The 27,156-nt window shown below is 47.7% G+C and overlaps 1 protein-coding gene across 1 annotated transcript; it reads right to left on the reverse strand.

Moving 5' to 3' along the window:
- Positions 1-22,315: 22,315 nt before the first annotated feature.
- Positions 22,316-23,051, reverse strand: LOC112584432 (60S ribosomal protein L17-like). Its single transcript, XM_044942471.2, has one exon. It carries the CDS (start codon positions 22,873-22,875, stop codon positions 22,321-22,323), a length of 555 nt encoding a protein of 184 aa, XP_044798406.2. The 5' UTR covers positions 22,876-23,051; the 3' UTR covers positions 22,316-22,320.
- Positions 23,052-27,156: the final 4,105 nt, after the last annotated feature.

The following is a 27,156-nucleotide window of genomic DNA, read 5'->3' on the forward strand; positions in this document are numbered from 1 at the left end:
GATTGAACCCGGGTCTCCCGTGTTGCAGGCAGACTCTTCACCAACTGAGCCACCAGGTCTGGTGGAAGTCAACTTATCAACCACACTGGACCCACTTGGTTCTAATCAGTTTCCGTTGTATCCTTGGGCTCTGCCATTCTTTTAAATGTTGTGCCCTGCCCCCTTCCCTCCTATTTCAATTTTGTAAAAAGGAAACTGAGTGGAGCCCTATGGGGCTGCCAGGCACAGAGGCCTTTTTTGTCCCCCATTTCTTGCAGACAAGACTCCAGTCTCCATGCTGTTTCCTGAGTTCCCAAAGGCAGATTCAAACAGTTGATAATTAAGGGAGGAGTAACCCAGAAACCTCCTGAGTCCAGACCAAAGAAACCAGAGAAGCTCATCAAGATAAGCTGAAGGACTTCACTGGTGATCCAGTGGTTAAGACTCCATGCTTCCACTGAGGGAATGTGGGTTTGATCCCTGGTCAGGGAAATAAGCTCCCCAAATGTAGCCTGGCCGAACTAAGATTAAAAAAAGATTACCTGAGACCTGAAACAAGATTAAAGGAGGACAGAGCCTAATCTTATCAGCAACCCCACCCTTGAGCCATTGCCATAAAACTTCTCACCAAACTCTAGTGGGTTGAGACATTCAGTTTCAAAGGCAGGAGCCCACAGGGTCCCCCTTTTCCTGGCAAAGCAATAAAGCTATCTTTTTCTACTTCACCAAAAACTTTGAGATTCAATTCAGCACCAGCGTACAGAGAAGTTGAGCTTTCAGCATCAAAAACATATCAAGGTTTAGGGGCTTTCCCAGGTGGCTCAGTGGTAAAGAATCTGCCTTCCTGACACAGGAGACACAGGTCCAGGAAGATCCCAAATGCCTCAGAGCAACTAAGCCCATAAGCCATGACTACTAAGCCTGTAGGGAAGACCCCCTGGAGAAGGAAACAGCAACCTACTCAAGTAGTCTTGCCTGGAGAATCCTGTGGACAGAGGAGTCTGGCAGGCTATAGTCCATGGGGTCACAAGAGTTGGACATGACTTAGTGACTAAACCACCCCTGAGCCTGTGCTCTAGAGTCTGGGAGCTGCAAATCATGAGTCCAAGCACCACGACTATTGAAGCCCGCATGCCCTACAGCCTGTGCTCCCCAACAAGAAGAGCCAACACAGTGAGAACCCTGCAGAGAGTAGCCCCTGCTTGCTGCAACTGGAAAAAAGCCCTCAAAGCAACAAAGATCCAGCATAACCAAAAATAATCGATAAATAAAATTATTTTTAAAAATACCTAAGTTTAGATTATTTTTATTTATTCTGCTTGATATATGCTGAGATTCCTGTATTTGTAGATCCATGACTTGCATCATTTCTGGAATATTCTCAGCCACTATCTCTTCTTTTGCTGCCCCCACCCTCTAGGACTCAGGTTAGATCTGCTCTCTGTCTTTTTGCTCCTGTCTCCTGGTCTCTCTGTGCTGCGTCCTGAACAGTGTCTTCATATCCAGCAAATTCTTCTCTGCATCTAATGTGCTGTTTAAGTTCCTCTACATTGAGAATTTAATTAAATTTTTTTTAAGGTTTACACGGTCTATTTGGCTTAATTTTAAATCAGCTGGACTGCTTTGGATGGTCTCTTGTTCCCTGCTCACTATTTTTGCTCCATCTTCTCTATCTCTAAACATTAGAAACTTGGTGGTTTTATAGTCTTAATCTGATATCCACTACCCATAGTCTTCGATTTGGGGGGAGTTACGGCTACATTTCTCATTTGTTATTTCAGTTCTCAATGGTAACCGTGACAGACCTTATTTTCTTGGGCTCCAAAATCACTGCAGATGGTGACTATACCTGTGAAATTAAGAGACGCTTGCTCCTTGGAAGAAAAGATATGATCAACCTAGACAGCATATGAAAAAGCAGAGACATTACTTTGCCAACAAAGGTCCATCTAGGCAAAGCTATGGTTTTTCCAGTAGCCATGTATGGATGTGAGAGTTGGACTGTGAAGAAAGCTGAGCGCTGAAAAATTGATGCTTTTGAACTGTGGTGTTGGAGAAGACTCTTGAGAGTCCCTTGGACTGCAAGGAGATCCAACCAGTCAATCTTAAAGGAAATCAACCCTGAGTATTCATTGAAAAGACTGATGCTGAAGCTGAAGTTCCAATACTTTGGCCACCTGATGCAAAGAACTGACTCCTTAAAAAAGATCCTGATGCTAGTAAAGATTGAAGGCAGGAGGAGAAGGGGACAACAGAGGACGAGATGATTGGATGGCATCACTGACTCAGTGGACATGAGTTTGAGCAAGCTCTGGGAGATAGTGAAGGACAGAGAAGCCTGGCGTGCTGCAGCCCATGGAGTTACAAAGAGTTGGACACGACTGAGTGACTGAACATTTCAGTTCTCAGAGTGTGTGCGTGTGTGTGTGGTTTAAAATCACATGTTGTTGAACTTAATCTGGAAATCCAGAGAGCTCACACTGGGGACTTTTCCCTCTAAAGAGGACGTGTGCCTGCTTCTGCCAGGAGCCGGGTTCTTGGATCGTCACTAACCTGGGACTTCAGTGCCCTTTGAAGAGCCCAGCTTTAAGGGCCTTTGTTGTTGTTGATTTTTTGTTTTTTTAAAAAACTGTTTATTTATTTTTGGCTGTGCTGGGTCTTCATTGCTGCGTGGGCTTTTTCTCTAGCTGCAGCAAGTGGGCTTCTCATTGCAGGGGCTTCTCTTGCTGTGGAGAACGGGCTCTAGGACCCAGGGCTTCAGTAGTTGTGGCGTATAGACTTAGTTGCTCCGAGGCTCATGGGATCTTCCCCTACCAGAGATCTTTCTGGGGGAGCAAACAAAGACCAAATGACAGAAAGAAGAGGGGCCCCAAGAGTGGAGGGGCCAGGTGGGTCTCCAGCCAGGCTGTTTCCCGGGGCCAGGCCTGAGCCTGGCTCCAGATGTCTGCCCCCCACCTCACCAGGGGCTTCCTACCCCAGCCTCTGGGGGTCTGTATCAGTCAAGGGGCCCCAGTGCCCTCCCCAATCCCCGTGGAACCCCAGTAGGAGAAGTGAGAGGCAGCAGGTCAGGGGGTAGGGCTGGAGTTCCCTGGAGGCACTGACATAACCAAAAATGAGTGTCTGTCCTCTGAGAGGTCAGTCAGCAGCCCAGGACTGAGGTCATTCTGGCCCCAGTGCCATCTAAGGGTCCCTGCCCGAGACCTTTATGGCTTTTCCACTTCCTGCCACACTAGATGGTCACTGATGGGGAGGGTCTTCCCAGAAGGAGGGGACACTCTGATCAGCCATCGTGTGTCCAAACCACAGACAACTGGCCAGGAGGACCAGTCAGGACTTGCATTGGGGATTTTGCAAACTGGAGCCAAGGAAGAGAATGCAGTTTCCCTGGGGCAAGAAATGTCCCAGGTGGAAATGGAAGCCTTTGGCAGGGCCGTTTCTGACCACATGGAAGGACTTGATCTCCAGGATGGGGAGTGTGGGGTGGGGGATGAGAGAAAAGTCAGAGGAGTGGCGGGAGAGCCCTCTGCTCCTGATGGGCAGGGGGTGGCATGGGGCAGCACGTGAGCCCCAGGCTCAGGACACTTTTGCCTTCCCCAAGATTTGGTTTTGAAGGGGTTCAGAACATGCTACCCCCAAATACACCGCTTTGGAACATTGATTACTCTGAGCTGAAGATATTTGAGAAATAGAAGATGCAGGAAGGGCTCTCCCCTTCCCACCTAAAGGCAAGTCACACATTTCCCAAGAGAAGCGTGCCCTTCTGCACCAGGAAGAGAGCGTCTTGTCACCAGAGACTGTGTGGAGAGAAGAGAGGGGGGTAATGCTGAAAGGGATCTGTACAAGCAAGCTGCTAAAATAATCCTGATTTTCTATTAGTTTCCCCCACGTATTTCCTAGTCACTGACCCACAACTTACTGCCCCAGCCCCAGCCCCTTCATCCCATCACATCTCCACAAAGTTCATGTAAAAAGATATATAAGCTTTGGGACCTAAGATCTTCCTGGGGTCATCATTTTCCTTTTGAAAACTCCTGTGAACATGTAAAAATATTAAACAAAGCATGAGTGCTTCTCTCCTATTGATCTGCCATTGGTCAGTTTAATTCTCAGGCCAGCCACAGAGCCTAAGAGGGAACCAAGATATTTTTCCTTCCCTACAATTTGGAATCTTCTACCTACTCCATCGGTTTTCCTGGTGAGTCAGCGGTAAAGAATCTGCCTGCCAAGCAGGGGACTCGGGCTCAACCTCTTGGTCGAGAAGATCGCCTGAAGACAGAAATGGCAACCCACTCCAATATTCTGGCTGGGAAAACCCACGGACAGAGGATCCTGGTGGGCTACAGTCTATAGGGTCGCAAAGAGGGGGACACAACTTAGCAACTAAACAACAGCTAACCCTATTCCACCAGCCAACGAAGCCCCTGTGTCTACGGAAATGTGAATTGGGTTTCTGACACTTAGAACCCAAAAATCAACCTAAAAACAAACCAAACAAGAAACAAAGCTTGCTCATCACCTTCTGGCTCCAGGTCTTCCCTACTCCCCTTTGCTAGCCACACTTTTCAGGAGAGCTGTGGTCTACACTTCCTGTCCCCCCTTCCTCCCTCCAGCCTCTCATCTTGGGTCCCATGCTTCTGGGATCCGTCCTGGACCCCTGCAGGGTCCAATGCTGCCCACAGCCTCCTTGCCGCCTCTTTCCCGCAGACCTCTCCTCTGGCCTGTTTCTGCATCACGGGAGGGCTGTCAGCTCCCCCAGCCCGGCCCGGCCCGGAATGTTGCAGGGCCCTGGAGCTCAGTCCAACCTCTCATCTTCACAGGGAGAACTGCTCCACACTGTTCCCAGGGCAACGGCATCCCCACGTCCTGGTCTCCAGCCCAGTGACTCTGCTGACCTCCATGGACCTCTCCCACAGGAGGTACCCCAGGTGTGACACATCAAAACTGAGCTCATTCCTTCCCCAGAGCCCTGCCTCTGGGCCTCTGGACCGGCCGTCCCCTCTGCCACGCGCACCCTTGCCACTCTGGGCCCTCAAGATGAAACACCTTTCATGCTTCAAAACCGGTCCTAGAGGAAAGATGGTCACTCCCTCCTTTGTTATCGTTCGGATTTCAGCATCGCTGGAATCCACCAACTCAGGCCAGGCTTTTGTGGGAGCTGGAGGAGCCGAGTGCAGGGAATGGCAGGAACCCCGCAGGCCTGAGTCAGTCACACCCCAGCCCCACCTCCATCCTGGGACAATCTGTAGGGCAGGGACAGTGACCTCTAGCTCACCTGCCTCCTGGGCTGACCTGCAGGTCAGATGAGGGGTAAGACTCCATCATTTCATGGGAGCAGCGTGGTTTCTCTTTCTTGGACACCTTGAAGTGAAGTGAAGTCGTTCAGTCATGTCTGACTCTTTGCAACCCCATGGACTGTAGCCTACCAGGCTCCTCTGCCCATGGGATTTTCCAGGCAAGAGTACTGGAGTGGGTTGCCATTTCCTTCTCCAGTTGGACAGTGTAACGGGGTCAAAACCAAACCACTTAGAGGTAAAAAGGCACTTTGAGCTGAGATTTTTGGAGAAGCCTCACTTCATTTATTCACTCATTCATTCATTTATTATTCGGTCATCCAACACTGCCTGAGTGTCCAGCACCTTCCAGGCCCTGGGTTTGAATGAAGCCTGGGCCTGCCCTCCAGAAGCCCTTGGTCAGTGGGGCCAAGAGGGGAAAAAGCAGACTAAATCCCTACCCTGTCACCAGGCCGAGTTGGGGCAGGTAGAGGCCAGGCAGGGCAGAGAACAAAAACTCCCAGGCGTCCCAAGAAGAACTTGGGTACTGGCCCACTGCCATCCGCATATTGGGAGGCAGAGCCGGAACATAGAGCCAAGCTTCGCCTCCTGACCCAGAGCTGCCCGAGGCAGGGGCCTCCCCAGCACTGTCCAGCAGCGGCCCATCTCCCAGGGCCAGGAGCACTCCAGGCAGAAGAGGATCATGAGGCTACAAGGCCTCAAGATTACAGCAGAAGAGGATTCAAGCTTCCGGGACCCATCTGATGGAGAAGTGTCCACACCAGGCAGCAGCCAGGACAGGGTAAGGGTGGAAGCTGCCAGTCCCCTGTGCTGCCCACTACCCTCCTCAGACAGAGCAAACAGGTGCCCCAGGAATGGGCCCCATCCTCATCTCTATTTCTGGGGTGGCCAAGGTCAGCATGAGCTGAGGGCAGGCTTTTGAGACCAGAGTTCATTCACGGTCACTCAGTCACTTCAGTCGTGTCTGACACTTTGTGACCCTACAGACTGTAGCCCGCCAGGCTCCTCTGTCCATGGCAATTCTCCAGGCAAAAATACTGGAGTGGGTTGCCATGCCTTCGTCTAGGGGATCTTTCCGACCCAGGGATCAAACCCACATCTCCTGTGTCTCCTGCATTGTAGGTGGATTCTTTGCACACTGAGCCACCTCAGAAGCCCCAGGCCAGAGCCCAGCATTGCCTGGTGCCAGGCCGCTGATGCCGGTACGAACCAAAAGATCCTCCCCAGGGCTCCTCAAAGTGGGCTTCTCAGATCAGCAGCAGCAGCACCTCCTGTGGGAAATGCAGGTACTCAGGCCCCACCCCAGACCTGTCAGAGGCTCCAGGGATGGAGTCCAGCCACCTGTGTTGTTACAAGCCCACCCAGGGATCCTGGTGCCCTCTTGTCCTAGAGTCCACAGGACCGTCCACGGAGATGGTAATCAATGTCTGGCATGTGCTGGGTGCTCTGCCTGCGTCATCTCAGACAACTCCTCCGATAACACACGCAGAGGGGCTGTGTGTGGCCTCCAGCATGGCCCACAGAGGCTGGGGAGAGTCACGTAGTCAGCCCAGGGCTGTGTGATCACTCAAGTCAGGTGGCTGGTGGCTTCAACCACCAGACCAAACTCTGTGCAGGACTCAACAGGCACGCAGTAATGGGCAGGCTTGCAAAGGCCCTTTGTATGCCTCTGCTGCTATTCCCAACACCTCTAGGCGCTCCAGCGAGGCAGACACCTCTATGCTCTGCTGGGTTGGTTAACAAATTAGTCCTAACTAGGAGCTGCTGAGCAAACTCAAAAGAGGAAGGCAGATAAATTTGGTACCATATCTGGTACACTGTGCAATCTCAAAACCAAAGAATGATCTCTGTTCGTTCCCAAGGCAAACCATTCAATATCACGGTAATCCAAGCCTATGCCCCAACCAGTAACGCTAAAGAAGCTGAAGTTGAACAGTTCTATGAAGACCTACAAGACGTTTTAGAACTAACACCCAAAAAAGATGTCCTTTCCATTATAGGGGTCTGGAATGCAAAAGTAGGAAGTCAAGAAACACCTGGAGTAACAGGCAAATTTGGCCTTGGAATACGGAATTAAGCAGGGCAAAGACTAATAGAGTTTTGCCAAAAGAACTCACTGGTCATAACAAACACCCTCTTCCAACAACACAAGAGAAGACTCTATACATGGACATCACCAGATGATGTTCGGTCAACACCGAAATCAGATTGATTATATCCTTTGCAGCCAAAGATGGAGAAGCTCTATACAGTCAGCAAAAGCAAGACCGGGAGCTGACTGTGGCTCAGATCATGAACTCCTTATTGCCAAATTCAGACTTAAATTGAAGAAAGTAGGGAAAACCACTAGACCATTCAGGTATTACCTAAATCAATCCCTTATGATTATACAGTGGAAGTGAGAAATAGATTTAAGGGACTAGATCTGATAGACAAGAGTGCCTGATGAACTATGGACAGAGGTTCATGACATTGTACAGGAGACAGGGCTCAAGACCATCCCCATGGAAAAGAAATGCAAAAAAGCAAAATGGCTGTCTGGGGAGGCCTTACAAATAGCTGTGAAAAGAAGAGAAGTGAAAAGCAAAGGAGAAAAGGAAAGATATAAGCATCTGAATGCAGAGTTCCAAAGAATAGCAAGGAGAGATAAGAAAGCCTTCCTCAGTGATCAATGCAAAGAAATAGAGGAAAACAACAGAATGGGAAGGACTAGAGATCTCTTCAAGAAAATTAGAGATACCAAGGGAGCATTTCATGCAAAGCTGGGTTCGATAAAGGACAGAAATGGTATGGACCTAACAGAAGCAGAAGATATTAAGAAGAGGTGGCAAGAATACACAGAAGAACTGTACAAAAAAGACCTTAATGACCCAGATAATCACGATGGTGTGATCACTCACCTAGAGCCAGACATCCTGGAATGTGAAGTCAAGTGGACCTTAGAAAGCATCACTACGAACAAAGCTAATGGAGGTGATGGAATTCCAGTTGAGCTCTTTCAAATCCTACAAGATGATGCTGTGAAAGTGCTGCACTCAATATGCCAGCAAATTTGGAAAACTCAGCAGTGGCCACAGGGTTGGAAAAGGTCCGTTTCCATTCCAATCCCAAAGAAAGGCAATGCCAAAGAATGCTCAAACTACCGCACAATTGCACTCATCTCACACGCTAGTAAAGTAATGCTCAAAATTCTCCAAGCCAGGCTTCAGCAATACGTGAACCGTGAACTTCCTGATGTTCAAGCTGGTTTTAGAAAAGGCAGAGGAACCAGAGATCAAATTGCTAACATCTGCATGATCATGCAAAAAGGAAGAGAGTTCCAAAAAAACATCTATTTCTCCTTTATTGACTATGCCAAAGCCTTTGACTGTGTGGATCACAATAAACTGTGGAAAATTCTGAAAGAGATGGGAATACCAGACCACCTGACCTGCCTCTTGAGAAACCTATATGCAGGTCAGGAAGCAACAGTTAGAATTGGACATGGAACAACAGACTGGTTCCAAATAGGAAAAGGAGTATGTCAAGGCTGTATATTGTCACCCTGCTTATTTAACTTCTATGCAGAGTACATCATGAGAAATGCTGGGCTGGAAGAAGCACAAGCTGGAATCAAGATTGCCGGGAGAAATCTCAATAACCTCAGATATGCAGATGACACCACCCTTATGGCAGAAAGTGAAGAGGAACTAAAAAGCCTCTTGAGGAAAGTGAAAGTGGAGAGTGAAAAAGTTGGCTTAAAGCTCAACATTCAGAAAACGAAGATCACGGCATCTGGTCCCATCACTTCATGGGAAATAGATGGGGAAACAGTGGCTGACTTTCTTTTAAAAGCTTTGGAAGAAATCGAGTTTAAGGGGGACTTCCCTGGCAGTCGGGGGGGTAAGGCTTGGTCTTCCAGTGCAAGGGGCTCAGGTTCAGTCCCTGGCCAGGGAGCGAAGATCCTGCATGCTCTTAGGTGCAGGGGAACCACCTCCGAGAGAAGCTTTGCCCTCTGGCCATCTGCTCATTTGGAAGTCTGGCAAGAAGCTGGGAATTGGGACAGCTGGAACAGACGGTCTCGGCAGAGGGCTACAGAGAAGACAGCAAGCTTCTGACCATCTTGTGAGGCTGGTGAGCAAAACTTAGAGCCACAAGGGCTAGGATCTCAGAGAGAAGGGAAGGATAGAGAACTGAGCCCAACATCCCCTATCTCCCCCAAATATTTGCAGAATTCTGCATACAGGATATGAGGTGGAGAACCTCTGATAAGCAGAGCAGAGGTTGGGTAGGCAGGGGAAAGGAGACTGGGTATTGGGGGGAAGTAAGGAAGAGAGCTAAATCCTCAGCTTCCAAAAGTTATCTGTAACTTAAAAAATGGCAGTATATATTTATAATTTTAAGTTATGAGGGATGTATCAGTTAGAAAGACCTTTGCCTTTAAAAAAAAACAGTAACAACAAAATCATAAACGCTAATTTCAAAGGCTTAAACTGTTTCTCTTCCTTTCTCTGCTCCATATAACAAGAATTACAGAAGTATGTAGCTGCTAGGATTAGTTTAGAGGCTGGATGCTGTGACAGGCAATGTCTTGAGATTCTCCTTGCCCTTTAAGCTTGATACCTCGCGTTACAAAATGACAGGTGCAGCTCCCGCCACCACATCCATATCCCAGCAGGAAGAAAGGAGAGAGGCAACATCTGTATCAGGAAAGAAACCATCTTTTCAGGAACGTCATGGCAGACTTCTCCCTGTGTCTGCTGGCCACTTGCCCACCCTAGCTGGAGTGCTGTGAAAGAAAAGAGAGTTAGAAATGGGAGTTGGGTGGGCTGGCCACAGTATTTACCACAGAGCCACAGACATAAATACCAAAGGAAACAGTTGAAAACGTCTGCTTCTGGGGAGCAACTACAGAAGACTGGTGTTTTAAATTATAAGTCTTATAGGACTAGTTTCCTTTAAGCTATGTATACATGTAACTTATGTATGTAACATGTAACTTAAAAAATGAAAATTAAATTTCACAAAAGAAAGGGCACACGCACAAAAGAAAGAGTAAATTGTGTCCCGGGAAAAACTGATGCAGAATTCTCATCTTACTAAAGTTACTGAACTTTAATAAAAGAATTCTTTGAACATCCTGGCAAAAGGCTAATGTCACCCATAAGGATGACCTCAGAATTCTCCATAGCAACATCTGGTACTGGACTGAGCTGACGCTGTCCTCCAGGAAAGAAAGCAGGATCCAAGAATATTATAGCCAGCCTGAGTGATTTAAAGTGTAAAGGCCATGGACACATATTCTGAAACATGCTAGAATGCAAGGAATATGGTTTCCATGGTCTCTTCTTGTGTGTGTGTGTGTATGTTGTTTATTGAAGTATAGTTGATTTACAATGTTGGGTCAGTCTCTGCAGTACAGAAAATTGACTCAGTTATACACATATATAGATTCTTCTTAAATATTTTTTTCCATTATGATATATCCCAGGAGATTTGATATAGTTCCCTGGGCTGTATCGCAGGACCTTGTTGTTTATCCATTCTAAATGTAATAGCTTGCATCCACCAACCCCAAACTCCAGGTCCATCCCTCTCCCTCCCCCCTTTCCCTTGGCAACCACACATCTGATCTCTATGTTGCTGTTGTTATTAAGTCACTAAGTTGTGTCTGACTCTTTGCGACCCCATGGACTGCGGCATGCCAGGCTCCTCTGCCCTCCACTACCTCATGGAGTTTGCTTAAATTCAAGCCTATGGAGTCCGTGATGCTATCTCACCACCTCATCCTCTGCCACCCCCTTCTCCTTCTGCCTGATCTCTATGAGTGTGGGTCTGTTTCTGTTTTGTAGGCATGTTCATTTGTGCCGTGTTTTAGATTCTACCTATAAGCGACATCATACAGTATTTGTCTTTCTCTTTCTGACTTAGTTCACTTAGTACGGTAATCTCTAGTGGCATCCATATTTTTGCAAATGCCATTATTTCATCTTTTTTGTTTTGATGATTCAGTGTTCCATTGTATGCATGTACCATATCTTCTTTATCCGTTCCCCCAATGATGGACATTTAAGTTGCTCACATGTCTTGGCTGCTATGAATAGTACTGCTGTGAGCCTAGAGGTGTGTGCATCTTTTTGGATTACAGTTTTAATTCTGTATAATACATACATGTCCCAGTATATGCCCAGGGGTGGGGTTGCTGGATCATATGACAATTCCATTTTTAGTTTTCTGCGGAACCTCCATACCGTTTTCCATAGTGGCTGCAACAACTCACATTCCCACCAAGAGTATAGGAGCATTTCCTCTTTTCCACACCCTCTCCAACATTTGTTATATGTAGACTTTTTAGTGATGGCCATTCTTTTTCATTTTTAACTTTTTATTCTGTATTGGGACATAGTCTATTAACAATGTTGTGATAGTTCTAGGTGAACAGCAAGGGGACTCAGTCATACAAGGATGGCCATGCTGACCAGTGTGAGCTGGCACCTCACTGTGGTTGTCATTTGCATTTCTCTAATAATTAGTGATATTGAGCATCTTTTCATGTGTGTCTTCTTTGGAGAAATGTCCATTAAAATCTTCTACCCACTTTTCAATTGAATTGGTTGGTTTCTTTTGTTATTATTGTTGAGTTGTATGAGTGGACTGCATATTTTGGAGATTAAGCCCTTGTTAGTCACATCATTGGAAAAGACCCTGATGCTGGGAGGAATTGGGGGCAGGAGGAGAAGGGGACGACAGAGGATGAGCTGGCTGGATGGCATCACTGACTCGATGGACGTGAGTCTGGGTGAACTCCGGGAGTTGGTGATGGACAGGGAGGCCTGGCGTGCTGCGATTCATGGGGTCGCAAAGAGTCGGACACGACTGACAGACTAAACTGAACTGAACTGAGTCACATCATTTGCAAATGTTTTCTCCCATTTCTTTCCTTTCCTTTTTTTTTTTTTTTATGGTTTCCTTTGCTGATCAAAAGCTTGTAAGTTTACTTAGATCCCATTTGTTTATTTTTGGTTTTATTTCCATTGCCTTGGGGGACAGTAAATCACATCCCTCAAAGGTCCTTTCAGAAAAGTTTAAACAATACTTGAGGGAAACGAGGCCTTCTCCGATGACCCAGCAGTAGAGATCCTCCTGCAATGCAGGAGATGCAGGTTCGATCCCTGGGTTGGGAAGATCCCCTGGAGAGGGAAATGGAAACCCACTCCACTATTCTTGCCTGGAGAATCCTGTGGACAGAAGAGCCTGACAGGCTGCAGTCCATGAGGTCACTTAAGAGTTGGACATGACTAAGCAGATGACCGGAGAAGGCAATGGCACCCCACTCCAGTACTCTTGCCTGGAAAATCCCATGGACGGAGGAGCCTGGTAGGCTGCAGTCCATGGGGTCGCTAAGAGTCGGACACAACTGAGCGACTTCACTTTCAATTTTCACATCCATGCATTGGAGAAGGAAATGGCAACCCACTCCAGTGTTCTTGCCTGGAGAATCCCAGGGACGGGGGAGCCTGGTGGGCTGTCGTCTATGGGGTCGCACAGAGTCAGACACGACTGAAGCGACTTAGCAGCAGTAGCAGCAGAAGCAGATGATGGATGGATGGATGGATGGATGGGGTAAAAAAGGAAATCAAAATTCAAGCTGCAGAACATTTAGGAAAAAACAATAAAGTCATATGTCAGAACCTCTGGGATATGGGATGAAGCAGTGCTCTACACATATTAAAGGACAGGACTTGTTTATGTTAACAAACTAGAAAGAATGAAAGAAAAGAAATCAAAGCACAAAGAAGTTATGGAACATGCCTCAGATCACAGCCAGTACAGAGCAGAGGTAGGATCTGAACTCAGTCTGGCTTAATATGCACAAATATTGTAATTATAGCTCAGTTTGTAAGAGCCACTGTCTCAGGGTAAAAAAAAGGAAAAAAAAATTAAAAGGGTGTTCTGCTGCTGCTGCTGAGCGACTTCAGTTTCACTTCCACTTTCATGCATTGGAGAAGGAAATGGCAACCCACTCCAGTGTTCTTGCCTGGAGAATCCCATGGACAGAGAAGCCTGGTAGGCTGCAGTCCATGGGGTCACACAGAGTCGGACACGACTGAAGTGACTTAGCAGCAGTAGCAGCTGTTTATCCCAACTCCTAACTTATCTTTCCATAGTAGCCGTTTCAATTTACATTCCTACCAACAGAGTAGGAAGGTTCATTTTTCTCCACACCTTCTCTAGCATTTATTATTTGTAGACTTTTTGATGACGGCTATTCTGACTGGCGTGAAGTGATACCGATAGGAATAGAATAGGATAGTTATACAGATAGTTGTAGCAGTCCCAGTAGAGGACTATAGATAGGGCAGGAAACCTAGGAAACTTTTTGGGAACCACTGTAAGTTAATGATCGCTCAAGAAAGCTATTGGAACACTGTTCAGTGAAGTAGGCTTGCTTAATGATAAAACCATAAGCAAAACCACAAGATATGCCCGAAGCCATCAGATGGAAGAAAAACGTCACCACCCTTCTACTAATACAATAATCCTAGTTTGACCTTATAGGGTCAGACACTTTCCTGCCTAATATGAAGTGGGAGCGGGTGATGTATGTCTGCACCTGCGTCCACTTGAAAGCAAGACTGGAAAGAATTGGTGCCATTTCTTCTCCAAATGATGGGTAGAATCCACCAGTGATACACTCTGGGCCCAGGGCTTCCTGTCTGGGAAGGTTAGGAAGGAGAAACTTTCTATAAGCTTTTATTTAAATCTCTATGGTTGTTTTTATTTTTGGTAGGCCAGAGTCCCTGGGCTGTGACCTTCAGAAGAGTTTCATAGCCTGTTTTTCTTCCCTTTTGTAGGACCAGAAGGTTAGAGTGAGTAGAATTGACTAATTTCCCTTTCCTAGGTGGGATAAGGCTCTGGCTCTCCACCGAGGGCTGTCTTTGTTACTGAAGGGGCTCAGAACATCCCCCCGCCCCCCACCTCACCACCAAATTTGCCACCCTGACATGCTATTTTGACTTCAAAGCACTTGAGAAACAGCATTTGAATGAAGGGCACATTCTGACTTTCTTTTTCTTTCTGAAAACAGGAGGCAAAATTTCCAAGTGAAACGTCCTCTCTGTTCCAGGAAGAGAAAGCATTCCTATCACCAGAGGCAGGGAGTTAAGAGAAATCTGTGCAAACAGACCCTATTATCAACACAATATCTCTCATCTCCCTATAGTCCTCCCCGGAGAAGGCAATGGCACCCCACTCCAGTACTCTTGCCTGGAAAATCCCATGGATGGAGGAGCCTGGTAGGCACCAGTCCATGGGGTCGCTAAGAGTCGGACACGACTGAGCGACTTCACTTTCACTTTTCACTTTCATGCATTGGAGAAGGCAATGGCAACCCACTCCAGTGTTCTTGCCTGGAGAATCCCAGGGACGGGGGAGCCTGGTGGGCTGCCGTCTATGGGGTCACACAGAGTCGGACACGACTGAAGCGACTTAGCAGCAGCAGCAGTAGCAGCATAGTCCTCCCATATAATTTCACTGTGCTCTGTTGCTCAGTCGTATCTGACTCTTTGCGACCCCAAGGACTAGAGCCCGCCAGGCTCCTCTGTCCATGGAGATTCTTCAGGCAAGAATTACTGGGTTACTTGTCCACAATTGCTGCTCCTTCTTTAACTGAGTATGTAGAGCACTTGGATCTCATCACTTCTCTGGGCCTTTTTGCCGCGAGGGCTCCCACTTCTATGTAAATAAAGCTCGTCTGCTTTGCCGCTGTCACTGTTCTATGTCAGTTCGGCTGGCAACCTTAAGAGGGTGGATGGGCCATTCTTACTTTCCCTGCACTACAGACGGAATGTATTTCAACATGGCTCGTGTATTTCAGAATGTGTTTCAAAATGGTTGGTTTCCTCTCTCCCTGCCCAAAGCGCCGTGTGAGTTCCTTTGAGTCTTTAACTCCCAGGCTCGGCTACGCTGAGCTGCCTACAGTGTAATTGTCCGGCTCCAGCTGCGGGCTTCTGCTCAGATACAGCTGTGATCCTCTGCACCCACCTCTCCCTCTGGTTTTCAGGCCACTGCTTTGCCCTGCGACCTCGGTTCTCTGACGGATCTGAGAAGAGTTACTGATTTTCAGCTTGTTTAGATATTTTTTCTTGTTGTGAGAATGGGAATGATGACTTCGAAGTTCTTTACATGCTTGACCCCCAAACTGGAAGTTCTCATTATTTCTAAGAGAAAAAAAAACAAAAAAACAAGTTACCACCCTGATGGCAAACATCCAGCAACTCTCCTGACGGACCTTGAACCTGATGTCCCTTAGGGCTCTGCCCGGGTATCCATCACTCTAAGCCAGTGAACTCCGACAGCCCAGACCCACGCGTGGGGCTCTACACCAATGTCCCTCTGCCTTTGCCCCCCACCTGGATGGCACCGGTGCCTCAAACACGCCTCACACACGCGTTAACTTGAATTCACCAGCTTTCTCCCCCAAACTAATCCACAGCTCGGGATTCCTGTCTCAAGTGGCCGGCACAAATCTCAGCTTCCTTTTGGATGCTCGTCTCTCCCTACCCCCACAGTACCTGTGAGCCACCGGGTTTCATGGAGTTTGCAGAGGCTGGTTCGCCCCCAGCCACCCCCAGACGGCTCTCTTGGAGTCCTCAACGCCTCTTCAGTGGGTCGTCTCAGACACCTCCTCATTGACCCCTCTCAGACATCCTCTACTACTACTCACTGCTCCCTTCAGAGAGGGGGGATTTTCAGGGGAGATCTGCCCCCCAAAACATTCACTGCATGCCTCTCCTGCCTGCACACAGCCAGTGGCCTCCAAGTGTATGCAGGATGAACTCTGTTTCTCCTGGCTGGCACAAGGTCAGGTGACCCTTGCACCTGCTCGGTCCTCCCACCAGAATCCCTTCTGCACTCCCAGCATTCTTCTCCTCTGAAACCTCTTACTTCCTTTCTAGGATAGACCAAGGGTTCTTGCTCAGTTTTGAGTGAGCTGTAAGCAGAAGGCAGGTTGAATGTTCCAGGTGAAGCTAACATTCGCCCACCTCTCCCCCCACTCATTCTGCCAGGGTCAGCTCGGAAGTTATCTCCTCCAGGAGGCTGTCTCCATCTCCCAGACCTGGGTGAGCTGCAGCCACGTGTTAACCACTTGCTCTGCAGGGAGTGCTGATTTGCAGCGTTTGCCAATTTCCGTGGTGTAAATATTCTCAGCATAGCCAATTTCACGCTACCAATGTGGTATCACTGAACTTGAGCTGGGAAGAGATGCTGACATCCATCAGCTCAAGCTCGTACCAGGCGGATAAGCCTCTTGGGGGCTCACATCACACCTTGTATAACCCTCCATCAAAGTAGCGCTCACCGGCTTCCCCAGTGGCTCAGTGGTAAAGAATCCTCCTGCAGTGTAGGAGACCCTGGTTCCATCCCTGGGTTGGGAAGATCCCCTGGAGGAAGGTATGACAACCCACTTGTTTTCTTGCCTGGAGAATCCCATGGACAGAGGACCCTCGCAGGGTACAGTTCATAGGGTCGCAAAGAGTCGGACACGGCTGAGCAAATGAACATACATGCATGCTAAGTCGCTCAGTCGTGTCCGACTCTTTGCAACCCTGTGGACTGTAGCCTGCCAGGGTCCTCTGTCCTTGGGATTCTCCAGGCAGGAATACACACACACACACACACACACACACACACAAAGTATGGCTCACAAGAAAATGCTCAAAAACAAAACTCTGGTGGTCCAACAGAAGGATAGGTCGAAAGGCTTAGCTCTAATCCCCACTCAACGCCTTCCTGGCTGTGTGACCAGAGGTAAGTGACCAAGCCTCTCTGAGCCTCAGATTTGTTGTCTATAAAATGGACAACATAACATGCTCTTCCTAAACCTGTATAGAAATGAAATGAATGTAAACACTGTAAAATCCTAGGAAGTTCGAGGGTCAGTCGAGGAGTAGGGAGGGACATTCATGGGGTGACGCCCTGCAGGAGAGCAGAGAAGCAGGATGTACTACCTTAGTTGGAGCCGACCTGGGAACCCTGGGCGGGAAGGCAGTGGGGAAGCCTGGGAGGGTGGTTTTTGGAGAGCAGTGTAAAGGGGCTGGGATTCATCCTCAGCCCTGGGAGCTTTGGGAAGCTCAGAAGAAAAATTAAATTGGCCATCTTAGAAGCAGGAGACCATTCGGGAGCTGCTGGTGGGCGAGGGGCACGGGGCTGGCCAGGCCAAGGCCCTTTCAGAGGTTGGGGTAAATGCCATGAGAGGGAAAGGGGTTGAGGGCCGCTGTGCTTTTTCTTCTCCGGAAATGGGGTAAAGGCCTCGCACATCTTAGTTATCAAGCTCAGGAGGCAAGAGGCTCACTAAGCATCATGGGAAATCCCCCTATCCAGCCAGGAATAGGAGAAGAACCCTGTCCTAGGGAAGATCATTTGATGAAAGAACCCAGATGACTGCATTTGTCCTGGAGACCTTAACTGGGTCAGAAGAACTCTCCACCCAGGGCCCTCCATGGCCCTCTGCCCACACTCTTTGGCAAGACTCAAAACCCCTGTGTAACCCGGGACCTTGTTAGTCAAAGAATAGGTCTGGAATCACTAGCAGCAGCAGCAGTACCTGGGAGCCTCTTAGAAATGCAGAGTCACAGGCCCCAACTCAGACCTGTAGCACCAAAATTTGCATTTTAACCAGTTCCCTGGAACTGGTGTGCTCAGTGAAGTTTGAGAAGGGCTGGCATAGGCTCCGAATGGCAGGACCTGGTCCATCTTGTGTTTCTAGGACCTTAAACACTGTGAGGGCTCACAGAGCACCAAGGGACGGACTGACAGCTGTCTGAGGGCTGTTGTAGGGGGACAGAAAGGAGAAGGCGTGTTTGAAAGTGTGAGAAGGTGAGTTCACCGAGACTGGGTGAGAGACAAGGGCTCAAGAGGGTTGATGCTGCCGTTTCACGAGGTTGACCAAGTGGATGCTCTGAGTACCCAAAACTCCTTTGCAGTCTGAACAAGGTTTCAGCTTTGGAAGGAGGCCAGGATGAGATGGAGGTCAGGCCACAGCTGTAGGAGACACCTAGGCAATATGCAAGGCAAAGGGAGAAGGGGCTAGAGAAGGGCCCGGGGCTCCGGCGTGTGGCAGGGGTAGGTTGACAAAGAAAAGTCCACTGGAAGATGACCAGTCCAAGGGGCAGGAGGCCAAGGGCACGGATAATTCATGGTCAGCTGTCAAATGCCACCAGGAGAATCAGAGAGGCAGCCTATAAACCACCCACTGCATTTATTGATGCAATTGTTGCCATCAAGACATCTCATTCCCCAGATCTAGGCAGACCCGAAAGCTCTTCTATCTCACAAATAAAATTTAAAAATCCAATTTTTCTTGGGTATCAAATGTGATTACAAACTTGAGTAAGTAACCCTCTGTCGATTTAAAGTGCAATTACACAACTTTTTATGGCTGCATCCAAGAACAACACTGTTATAACAATTATACTTAAAACTCTTGTAAAATGTCAAGACCACGAGCATCATTTCCATCCTGGCTTTTATTTCTTCCTAGGGATTTTGCCATACTTGTGGTTTCTCTCCAGGGCTTTGCTAATGAAATCTGGATACCCTCTCATGTTTGTGATAATCTTCCAAAACTAACTGAGGTCACTGTACCCGGATGTTTGACCTTGGTCTTTGGCTAGGACACTAGGGCTTGACTGCCTTTCCTGGAGAGTGTGTGTGTGTGTGTGTGTGTGTGTGTGTGTGTTCAGTCACCAAGTCATGTCCGGCTCTTTGTGACCCCATGGACTGCAATATGCCAGCCCTCCCTGTCCCTCACCGTATCCTGGAGTTTGCCCAAGTTCATGTCCATTGAGTTGGTAATGTCATCCAATCATCTCATCCCCTGTTGCCCTCTTCTCCTTCTGCCTTCAATCTTTCCCAGTATCAGGGTCTTTTCTAATGAGTTGGCTGTTTGCAATAGGTGGCCAAAGTATTGGAGCTTCAGCTTCAGCATCAGCCCTTTCAATGAGTATTGAGGGTTGATTTCCTTTAGGATCAGCTGGTTTGATCTCCTTGCTGTCCAAGGGACTCTCGAGAGTCTTCTCTAGAATTCGAAAGCGTCTTCTCCTCAGAGTGACACTTGGCTAATTAATCATTGTGGATATTTTCTGTGAACCTTTCTTTCCCGGGGCAACTGAGACTGACCCCATGTTGTGAACCTAAAGGAGCCTCACCTGCCTGAGGTTCCTTGCAGTCACATGAGTTACCCCTGTTTCTGTGATACAGTTCCTGCCTCCCCCACTCCTTCAAGATAATTACAATTACCTTGTAATTGCACACACAAAGCAAACATGTCTCTCCAATTAGTTAACAGTAATAAAAGAAAGAAGATACACAAAGTAACACATCCCAACTTAATAAGCTCCATAAAAATCCAAACAAGTCATACAGCAGTGTTCCAGTCATGTTTCACTTTACAGTGTCGTTATAGCCCTGGCTTTTCAAGGAGTGAATTTATTCAAATTAACTATAATTATTTCCATTAACAACTTTGATGCCTGTATTGCCACGGGTTGGCTAGCATTGGGGGAGACTTCTAATTGTTCCCTCATCTTTCCCTTGCTTCCCTAATATTTCTGAGCATGGCCTTCCTTCCTGCCACAACAGGGCATTCTGGATCATTAATACATACATATATATATGTATATATTTATTTATTTGGGCTTCCCTTGTGACTCAGCTGGTAAAAAATCCTCCTGCAATGCATGAGACCTGGGTTCAATCAATGGGTTGGGAATATCCCCTGGAGAAGGAAAAGGCTACCCACTCCAGGATTCTGGCCTAGAGAATTCCATGGACTGTATAGTCCATGGGGTTGCAAAGGGTCGGACATGACTGAGTGACTTTCACTTTCATATATTTATTTATGTTCCAAGGAATCCATTTTCCTTTGGTGGAGAAGGTCTTAGAAACCAAAGTCTCACCATTGGGGTGCCCCCTGAGACTTGGGGGTGGCAGACCAGAGGCTACTGTGGCTTTTGGGTCACTCTTGTCAGAAACAAGCCTGGAAATATTTTTTAATTTTGAGATCTTAATTTGACAGTCAATTCTTTCAGCTTGTTGTTTTGTGAACAAAAGTTAAGGATACTGTTGTTGATCCTATCTTGATGGGACTGGGCTACAAGCAGGAACCTCCATCCTCAGTAGGAGTTCAGTTCAGTTCAGTCGCTCAGTTGTGTCCGACTCTTTGCAACCCCATGAATCACAGCACGCCAGGCCTCCCTGTCCATCACCAACTCCCTGAGTCTATTCAAACTCATGTCTATCGAGTCGGTGATGCCATCCAGCCATCTCACCCTCTGTCGTCCCCTTCTCCTCCTGCCCCCAATCCCTCCCAGCATCAGAGTCTTTTCCAATGAGTCAACTCTTCCCATGAGGTGGCCAAAGTATTGGAGTTTCGGTTTTAGCATCAGTCCTTCCAATGAACATCCAGGACTGATCTCCTTTAGAATGGACTGGTTGGATCTCCTTACAGTCCAAGGGACTCTTAAGAATCTTCTCTAACACCACAGTTCAAAAGCATCAATTCTTCAGCGCTCAGCTTTCTTCACAGTCCAACTCTCACATCCATACATGACCACTGGAAAAACCATAGCTTTGACTAGACGGTCCTTCGTTGGCCAAGTAATGTCTCTGCTTTTTAATATGCTATCTAGGTTGGTCATAACTTTCCTTCCAAGGAGTAAGCGTCTTTTAATTTCATGGCTGCAGTCACCATCTGCAGTGATTTTGGAGCCCAGAAAAAGAAAGTCAGCCACTGTTTCCCCATCTATTTCCCATGAAGTGATGGGACCGGATGCCATGATCTTCGTTTTCTGAATGTTGAGCTTTAAGCCAACTTTTTCACTCTCCACTTTCACTTTCATCAAGAGGCTTTTTAGTACCTCTTCACTTTCTGCCATAAGGGTGGTGTCATCTGCATATCTCAGGTTATTGATATTTCTCCCGGCAATCTTGATTCTAGCTTGTGCTTCTTCCAGCCCAGCGTGTCTCATGATGTACTCTGCATAGAAGTTAAATAAGCAGTGTGACAACATATAGCCTTGACGTACTCCATTTCCTATTTGGAACCAGTCTGTTGTTCCATGTCCAGTTGTCATTGTTGCTTCCTGACCTGCATATAGGTTTCTCAAGAGGCAGGTCAGGTGGTCTGGTATTCCCATCTCTTTCAGAATTTTCCACAGTTTATTGTGATCCACACAGTCAAAGGCTTTGGCATAGTCAATAGAGCAGAAATAGATATTTTTCTAGAACTCTCTTGCTTTTTTGATGATCCAGAGGATGTTGGCCGTTTGATCTCTGGTTCCTCTGCCTTTTCAAAAACCAGCTTGAACCTGTGGAAGTTCACAGTTCACGTATTGCTGAAGCCTGGCTTGGAGATTTTGACCATTATTTTACTAGCGTGTGAGATGAGAGCAATTGTGCGGTAGTTTGAGCATTCTTTGGCATTGCCTTTCTTTGGGATTGCAATGAAAACTTTTCCAGTCCTGTGGCCACTGCTGAGTTTTCCAAATTTGCTGGCATATGGAGTGCAGCACTCTCACAGCATCATCTTGTAGGATTTGAAATAGTTCCACTGGAATTTCATCATTTCCACTAGCTTTGTTCATAGTGATGCTTTCTAAGGCCCACTTGACTTCACATTCCAGGATGTCTGGCTCTAGGTGAGTGATCACACCATCGTGATTATCTGGGTCGTGAAAATCTTTTTTGTACAGCTCTTCTGTGTATTCTTGCCACCTCTTCTTAAAATCTTCTGCTTCTGCAGGTCCATACCATTTCTGTCCTTTATCGAGCCCATCTTTGCATGAAATGTTCCCTTAGTATCTCTAATTTTCTTGAAGACATCTCTAGTCCTTCCCATTCTGTTGTTTTCCTCTATTTCTTTGCATTGATCGGTGAGGAAGGCTTTCTTATCTCTCCTTGCTATTCTTTGGAACTCTGCCTTCAGATGCTTATATCTTTCCTTTTCTTCTTTGCTTTTCGCTTCTTTTCTTTTGTTTTTACTTTTATTTGCATTTATTTTTTGTGGCATTTATTCCCAGGCCATAAGTGTTTGTTTCTTCAGTTTCTTCTGGGATATCTTTTTCTTCTGTGCAACCTCCTCTTCTGGTTTAGGAACAATCTGTTCTTTTTCAGTAAGGATCATCTCAATGTGGCAGGGAGAGCTCCTGTAGGGGTTGATCCAACCGTGAGCTCTGTAAGTCCTGTGCCGCATCTTGGGGGCTTTGTTCACTTGGATGTGCTCAATGACCAGAGAATCTACATCTAAGCCCTTAAGTTCAGCATGACTCTCTGCATTTTTGAGCATGTGTAGTAAAAATTCAGCACTCTCTTTGGGCCACCGATCCTGCGTCCAGCCCCACTGTTTGGCCTGTGCACACCCACCAACTCCACCGTTGTAACAACGGAATGGCACACATTGCTTCTTTAAAGTGGCATCCTTCAGATACTTGGTGGCTTTTTGGATATGCATACCCTTTATGGCCTGGGCAGTTTCACGAGTGTTCTTAAAGTGAACACAAAGATTTAAACCTCTTGATTTGCATGATTTTGTGGGGTTTTCTGGATCAAGTGAATAGCACACCATTGTTAGGGGTCACCTCAGGCCGCTTACTGGAAAAGGCTGCTTCTCTTCTTCCCACAGCTATTTGTAAGGCCTTCCCAGACAGCCATTTTGCTTTTTTGCATTTCTTTTCCATGGGGATGGCCTTGATCCCTGTCTCCTGTACAATGTCATGAACCTCTGTCCATAGTTCATCAGGCACTCTGTCTATCAGATCTAGTCCCTTAAATCTATTTCTCACTTCCACTGTATAATCATAAGGGATTTGATTTAGGTCATACCTGAATGGTCTAGTGGTTTTCCCTACTTTCTTCAATTTAAGTCTGAATTTGGCAATAAGAAGTTCATGATCTGAGCCACAGTCAGCTCCCGGTCTTGTTTTTGCTGATTGTATAGAGCCTCTCCATCTTTGGCTGCAAAGGATATAATCAATCTGATTTCGATGTTGACCATCTGCTGATGTCCATGTGTAGAGTCTTCTCTTGTGTTGTTGGAAGAGGGTGTTTGCTATGACCAGTGAGTTCTCTTGGCAAAACTCTATTAGCCTTTGCTCTGCTTCATTCCGTATTCCAAGGCCAAATTTGCCTGTTACTCCAGGTGTTTCTCGACTTCCTACTTTTGCATTCCAGTCCCCTATAATGAAAAGGACATCTTTTTTGGGTGTTAGTTCTAAAAGGTTTTGTAGGTCTTCATAGAACCACTGTACTTCAGCTTCTTCAGCGTTACTGGTTGGGGCATAGGCTTGGATTACTGTCATATAGAATGGTTTGCCTTGGAAACAAACAAAGATCATTCTGTCATTTTTGAAATTGCATCCAAGTACTGAATTTTGGACTCTTTTGTTGACTATGATGGCTACTCCATTTCTTCTAAGGAATTCCTGTCCACAGTAGTAGACATAATGGTCATCTGAGTTAAATTCACCCATTCCAGTCCATTTTAGTTCACTGATTCCTAGAATGTCGACGTTCACTCTTGACATCTCCTGTTTGACCACTTCCAATTTGCCTTGATTCATGGACCTAACATTCCAGGTTCCTATGCAATATTGCTCTTTACAGCATCGGACCTTGCTTCTATCACCAGCCACATCCACATCTGGGTATTGTTTTTGCTTTGGCTCCATCCGTTCATTCTTTCTGGAGTTATTTCTCCACTGATCTCCAGTAGCATGTTGGGCACCTACTGACCTGGGGGGTTCATCTTTCAGTATCCTATCATTTTGCCTTTTCATACTGTTCATGGGGTTCTCAAGGCAAGAATACTGAAGTGGTTTTCCATTCCCTTCTCCAGTGGACCACATTCTGTCAGTAGGAGAGGAAGCAGAAAACAAGCTAGGGAGACTGGGAAGGGCAGGATCAGAAACAGCACGTGGAGGTGACTCTGGACAAACCTGGTTGGAGGCGGCAGAGAACTGGAGGTAATGGGGTAAGTGGTGGGGGCAGACTTGACTTTTTGTTTTCTTGTCCTTTTTATTAAAATGGGAGGGGGTCCAGGTGGAGCAGAATGTGCTGCAGTTAAGAGCTCTCCTAATTGAGAGCTGTATCAGTTAGGATTCTTCTGTGTTCAAGTGGGAAAGAATCCAGCCCATCTGGTTAAACCAAGCTGTATAAAGGGGAAGCCGAGGGCCAATCAGATTGAGCCCTGAAGGACACAGAGGCTTCAGGGATGTTCCCCCGCCTGTGTCTAGCCTCCCTGGGGATGGGCTCTGTTCTGAGATGGACCCTCCCTTCTTGCGGTGGCCAGGCAGCAACACAGCTGTGGTCTCCCCACTCCTTCTCCAGAAGAAAGAGAGTACACCCCACACCCACACAGAAGAAAGGATACCCTTCTCTCCCAGACTTCAACAAAAGTCCCTGGGGGCCAGGCTGTACTTCTCAGGTAGCACTTTATAGATGGGTAAACTGTGGCCAGCCCCCTCAAACTCCCCCAACAGCTGCCCCAGCAGCCAGGTCAGATCAAATGAGAAGAGACTTGGCCTTCAAGGCCACTGAGGACTTGGGATCTGGCAAATTCAAATTCTAGTCTCTGCCCACCTTAATATGCTCTGTGAGCTTGGGCTGGCTTCCACCTCGGCCTCAGCGTTCTCCTCTATAAGATGAGGGGGGTGATGACGGCATGATCTCAGAGGGCTGTTGTTCAATTAGTCAAGCTGCAAGGCGGTAGATTCCCTGGGGACATCTGAGCACAGCACTGGAGATGGCTTCCAGGAGAAAGCCATTGCCTTCTCGATTCTGGATTTTTTTTTTTTTTTTAATTCTCTGCTAAGGTCCAGGTCCAGAGTTGGTGTCTACTAGGTGCTGGCCTGCCTTCACCGCCTTTCTACACCTTGTGAATCTCATTTTTTCACAGGAAGAGGGCAGGAAGTGGCTTAGCCCTTAGACAGGCGATGGGACCCCCAGAGCCTTAGAACACTTTTATTCTCATGTTTAAGCTAGTGATAGAAGGCAATGGCACCCCACTCCAGTACTCTTGCCTGGAAAATCCCATGGATGGAGGAGCCTGGTAGGCTGCAGTCCATGGGGTAGCTAAGAGTTGGACACGACTGAGCGACTTCACTTTCACGCATTGGAGAAGGCAATGGCAACCCACTCCAGTGTTCTTGCCTGGAGAATCCCAGGGACGGGGGAGCCTGGTGGGCTGCCGTCTATGGGGTCGCACAGAATCGGACACGACGGAAGCGACTTAGCAGCAGCAGCAGTTGTGCTCCACCTAGGGCAGTAACATAGTTTCCTTTTAAAATACGTTTATTAGAATCAAAAGGGGCTTTCCAGGTGGTGCTAGTGGTAAAGAACTTGCCTGCCAATGCAGGAGACATAAGAAAGGCAGCAGGTTCTATCCTTGGTTCAGGAAGATCCCCTGGAGGAGGGCATGGCCACCCACTCCAGTATTCTTGCCTGGAGAATCCCCATGGACAGAGGAGCCTGGCGGCTATAGTCCATGGGGTCGCAAAGAGTCGGACATGACTGAGCGACTCAGCACACACACAAAGCCAACATAAAGGAAAAGTATTGCAATAGCAGCGGTGAAGGGGTACAGGCTGATCCACTCCACAGACGTTTGCTGAGTTGCCCAGTTACTGTTCCAGACACCGTTTCAGGAGGAAATCACAGCAGGGAACAAGTATAATAAGTCAGCAGAAACCCCCTGCCCTGGGAACTCACATTCTAGGGCACGGGGTTGGCAATGAAATGAGTGCAGGAGAGAAACACGAAACAAGCGTTCCATGTGGTGATGCTGATAAGTGTGGTGGTGGGGGGGGGGGGGTCAAGGAAGGGAGGCAGTGCGGAGTGCAAGATAGGCGTGTCTGGAGGTCAAGGAAGTCTCACAAAGGAGCAGAACACGAAGCTTGAACATGGAGAGAAGTAGCTGCAAGGATATGTGGTCAAGGCTGTTTCAGGCAGAGGAGTGGCAATAGCAAAGGCCCTGGAGGGGAAGAGAACCAGCAGCGAGGCAAGTGTGGCTAACCCGACCCATGGAGAGGAAGGGGATGTGGCTAAAGGACAGGGGTAAGGTGCTTCTTCAGAGTTCAGTGAGGAGCCTGAGGTGGACTGAATTCGCTGGAGAGGGTGGGACAGAGGAGAGATGTGAGCTGGATCTGGTTCTGCCAACATCCCTCTGGCTGCTGTTTGGACAGGGGGCTGGGGGAGGCAGGGATAAGAGTGTGAAGAGGCCCCTGCACTGGGCCTGGGGAGGGGCAGGTGGCTTGGACAAGAGGGTGGGGCGAGAATGTCAGCTTCTGGGTGTGTTTTCAAGGTGGAGCCCATGGGATTCGCTGTTGAGTGGATGTGGGGTGTGTGGTGGTGGGCAGAGCGAGGAAGCCAGGTTTTTTTTGCCAGTTGTTTTGTTGTTCAGTTGCTCGGTCGTGTCCGATTCTTTGCGACCCCATGGACTGCGTGCATCCCTATCCTTCTCCATCGCCCGGAGCCGGAGTACCTAGAAAATGGGCTTCCCAGGTGGCTCAGGGGTAAAGAATCCTCCTGTCAATGCTGGAGACGTGGGTTCAATCCCTGGGTTGGGAAGATACTCTGGAGAGGGAAATGGCAACCCACTCCAGTATTCTTGCCTGGAGAATCCCATAGACAGAGGAGCTTGGTGGGCTCCAGTCCACTGGGTCACTCAAGAGTTGGACAGAACTTAGCGATTAGACAACCGCCACCTAGAAAATGGAGTTTTCATTAACTGAGAGGAAGATGCAGGATGCCAACTCTGGGGAAAGAAGACAGGGACGTCGGATGGAGCAAGATAAGGGAGGTCTCCAGCACACGGATCTGTGAGCTTCGGAAGAGGGCCAGGCCGCCGGGT

This window comes from Bubalus bubalis, chromosome 4 (genome assembly GCF_019923935.1).
Source record: "Bubalus bubalis isolate 160015118507 breed Murrah chromosome 4, NDDB_SH_1, whole genome shotgun sequence".
Lineage (NCBI taxonomy): Eukaryota > Metazoa > Chordata > Mammalia > Artiodactyla > Bovidae > Bubalus > Bubalus bubalis.